The 3,838-nt window shown below is 72.4% G+C and overlaps 1 protein-coding gene across 1 annotated transcript; it reads left to right on the forward strand.

Annotated features, from left to right (window-relative positions):
* Nucleotides 1-8: 8 nt before the first annotated feature.
* NCKAP5L (NCK associated protein 5 like) lies at nucleotides 9-3,834 on the forward strand (the record flags this gene model as incomplete). The annotated part of the gene is made up of 7 exons (XM_019556393.1): nucleotides 9-65; nucleotides 200-319; nucleotides 407-520; nucleotides 593-2,715; nucleotides 2,967-3,129; nucleotides 3,212-3,290; nucleotides 3,557-3,834. Coding segments are annotated over 7 exons (2,934 nt in total), but the record flags the coding sequence as incomplete, so codon positions are not given.
* Nucleotides 3,835-3,838: the final 4 nt, after the last annotated feature.

Raw genomic sequence — 3,838 nt, forward strand, 5'->3', positions numbered from 1 at the left:
CCGCGCTGCCACCGTCTCTCTCGCAGGTCGCCAACCACGTGGTGCAGGCGCTGCTCAGCCAGAAGGTGAGGCCGGGCCGGGTTGCGGGGGGAGCGGGGACCCCTGCACGCCCGCCTCTCCCGGGCTGCCGTCCTGCCCGCCGCGCTGAGCCAGCGCCTCCGCGGGTCTCTGCCCGGGCCGCGCTTGCCCTCTGCCCCAGGACCTGCGCGAGGAATGCATCAAGCTGAAGAGGAGGGTCTTCGACCTGGAGCGGCAGAACCAGACGCTGAGCGACCTCTTCCAGCAGAAGCTGCAGCTGGCGGGCGGCGCTGTGCCCCCGGTACGGCCTCGCCGGCCCTCGGGCCCCCTCGTCCTGCCGCCGACCCCGGGGGCGGGCTCAGCCCCTCACCCTCGCTCTCGTTCACAGCTGGCCTTGCACCCGGCGCCAGCACCAGCCAACCCCCCTGCTAGCCCCCTGCGCGGCTCGGCGGAGAAGCCGGCAGCCTCGCCGCCCCCCAGGCGCTGTGCCCTGCACAGGGAGGTACGTGGCCCTGCGCCGCCCCGGGTCCCGCTCCCGCCTCGGGCATCTCACAGCTCCTCTCCTGCTCCCCAGGCGGGCAGCGAGGGGCCCTGGGCAGGCGGTTCTGGCCCCGGCCCCCCGGCCCTGGAGGCGCTGTCTCCGTTCTTCAAGAAGAAGGCCCAGATCCTGGAGGTGCTGCGCAAGCTGGAGGAGACGGACCCCCTGCTGCCAGCCTGCTGCGACCGTCCCCCCCAACCCGGCTCCGGCTCCTGCTGCGCCCCCCTGGCTGGGCACCAGAGCCGGCCCGAGTCCCCTGGATCGCCGGAGGGCGTGAACGGGGCCCCCACCCCGGAGCCGTGGCCGGGCTGCGTGCGGCTGAGGGGTAAGTGGCGGGGGCCGGAGGCCGAGGGGGGCTGCGCGTCGCCGTCGCCCGAAGAGCCGGTGCTGAGCGCGCTGGCGGAGCGGCGCCTGGGCCTGGGGCTGCTGCTGGAGGACGCCGAGTGCTACCTGCACCACGTGCTGCGCGATGGGCCCCGCAACGGCGAGCCGCCCGCCGCCTTCCTGCCGGACGGGCCCCCGGCCTGCCTCGCTTTCCTGGCGCCGGGGGGCGAGGAGGCACCGGAGCGGAGCCCCCAGGGCCCGGCACGGCTCGCGGCGCCCAGCAGGGCCAAGGTGAAGCTGGGCCCCCCGTCGCCGGGGCCGCCCTCCCCCTCCAAGGTGCTGCAGCTGCTGAAGCTGCCAACGCCAGGGGAGAAGCCACACCCGCCCCCCCCGCCGCGCCTCAGCCCCCAGCTCGCCCGCAGCTCCAAGATCCCGTGCCGCAGCCACCCCCCCGAGGCCAGCGCCTCTCCTGTGCTGAGCGGCGAGGGCCCCATCACACCAGAGCCCAGCTTTGCCACCCCGGGCTCCCCCAGGCCCGCCCGGCCCCCAGCGCCCCGGCTGCCTGCCCGCTCCCCAGAGCCACTCGTGGCCAAGCCCCATGACTACGAGAACGTCTCGGCGCTGGCCCTGGGTGCCTGCGTCCGGCCGGCCCTGCCGCGGGGGGCTGGGCCGCCCCAGCTGGACACCCCTGAGGGCACCGCAGAGCCCCCCTGCGTGCCCGAGCTGTGCCTCTGCCCCCCCGGCCAGGAGCGGGGCACCGGGTCCCCCCCGGTCGCACGCAGGAACACGGGGGGCTCTGCCGGGTCCCGCAAGGCTGGGAAGAAGGCACCAGAGCCAGGGCACCTGCCCTTCAAGGAGCGGCTGGGCAAGTTGCGGAGCACTGAGGCCGCAGAGCGCCGGGAGCCACCGTGCACCGAGAAGAGTGGCTGTCCCAGCAAAGACCGGGGACGGATGCCAGCTAGGCCCAGCGAGGATGCGGCTGAGGCTCGGGTGTCAGCACGGGCGGGCGGCAGCCTCAAGCACCAGGACCATGGCCCCGGCGCAGAGCTCCCAGCACGCTGCTACCTCTCTGGCTCCGTGGGCTCACGGCTGGAGGCTGAGGCCTGCTCTGGTAAGCACCACGTCGCCAAGACGCGCCCGCTGGCCGCGGGGTGTCCGGCAGGGCCCCCACCCGGTGCCAGAAACCCGCCCCGGGCACCCCCGGCACCCCCAGGCAAGAGCACCAAGAGCCCCCATGGGAGCCCCACCAAGCTGCCATCAAAGTCACCCACCAAAGCCAGGGCAGGCAAGACCGCGGCACCGCACCCACCTACCGAGGAGGCTCCAATGGGCCCCGAGCACAGAGCCCCTGAAGGTCCTGGGGGGCCGGGGCCGCCCTCAGCCATCGAGGAGAAGGTGATGAAGGGCATCGAGGAGAACGTGCTGCGGCTGCAGGGGCAGGATCGAGGGCCGGTGCCCGAGGTGAAGCAGAAGGACTCCCGCAGCCTGGCCAGTTGGTTCGGGCTGCGCAAGAGCAAGCTGCCAGCACTGAGCCGGCGGCCAGAGCCTGGCAAGGCTAAGGAGGAGCGGCGGGAGCGGGGTCCGGGTGCCACACCGCTGCGCCGTGAGGTCCGGCTGGCTGCCCGCAAGCTGGAGGCGGAGAGCCTCAACATCTCCAAGCTGATGGAAAAGGCGGAGGACTTGCGCAAGGCGCTGGAGCAAGAGAAGGCTTACCTCCACGGGCTGGCTCGCGACCGTGCGCGGCCCCACGGGCGCCGCGAGCCCACACCCAGCGAGCTGCAGGCCATGTACCGTGAGGTCACAGCCCAGGACTTCATGCAGCAGCTGCTCGACAGGTGCTGGGGCTGGGGCTGGGGCTGGGGCTGGATGGGGCTGGTCCCTGGTGTTTGGTGCGGGAGCAGCGTGTGTGGGGATGTGCTGCGGGCCCGGGTGCCTGGGCTCCTGGGTTCTCTCTCGGGCTGCGATGGTCTCTGTGCTCCCGGCTGCTCCCCTCCAGGGGCTGCCATGATCCCTACAGGGGTCTCAGGGTAGGGGGCCAGGAACCCCGTGTCCTGAGCTGGGGGCTCACTCCGCCTGCTGCCCGCAGGGTGGACGGGAAGGAGACGTCACTCGACAGCCGGCTGGAGCAGAAGAACGAGCTGCTGGAGCTGCAGAGAATCCCGCATGACGCCAAAGACCCCCGGCTCTTCCGGCCCCCTCGCAACGGCATTGTTGGCCACCTGCACAACTGCGAGGAGCCCCCCGAGAAGGTGGGCAGTGCCCCTACTGCGGATGGGGTAGCACGTAGCCCCTGGTGCCCACTCATCACCCCCCCATCTCCTCTGCCCGCAGGTCCCAGATTTGAGCCTCAGGGAGGGTCTCCCGCCAGATGACAGCCTAGCTGAGGCTGTGACCGCCCAACACTTCCCAGGTGACCCCAGGGGCATCTTGGCACAGGGGCCCTGGGATGGTTCGGCCCGATCGAGCACACAGGGAGGCAGTGGGGAGATTTGGGGACCAGGTTTGGGTTCTCCCCCAGTGCTGGGTCTTGTGGTCCTAGGCGTGTTGGGACTCTTGGGTTTGTCCCCACCCTGGGAGGGGTCTTCCCCGGTGAAAGGGGGAGGCTGGGCCTGGGGGGCGCTGGTGGATCCAGGAGTAGGGGGCTGTGTATTAACCCCCCTGTCCCCATCCCCCCAGTGTGCGGCTCCCTGACACGGACACTGGACAGTGGCATTGGCACCTTCCCCCCACCCGACTACTGCAGCGGGGTGCCCAGCAAACCGCCCCCCAAGCCGAAGTCACGGTCGGACACACCGCCGGGCATGGCCCCGGGGCGGCCCCTGGCCAGCACCAAGGTGCCCCGCAAGGCCCGGACGCTGGAGAGGGAGGTGCCCAGCCTGGAGGACGTGCCGGGGCCCCCCGGGGTCCCCCCCAGCACTGCACCACCTCCCAGCCTGCGCGGGCACCGGGTCAGCCCCG

Source organism: Crocodylus porosus, unplaced genomic scaffold (genome assembly GCF_001723895.1).
Source record: "Crocodylus porosus isolate Cpor-Errol unplaced genomic scaffold, CroPor_comp1, whole genome shotgun sequence".
In the NCBI taxonomy this organism is placed as follows: Eukaryota; Metazoa; Chordata; order Crocodylia; family Crocodylidae; genus Crocodylus; species Crocodylus porosus.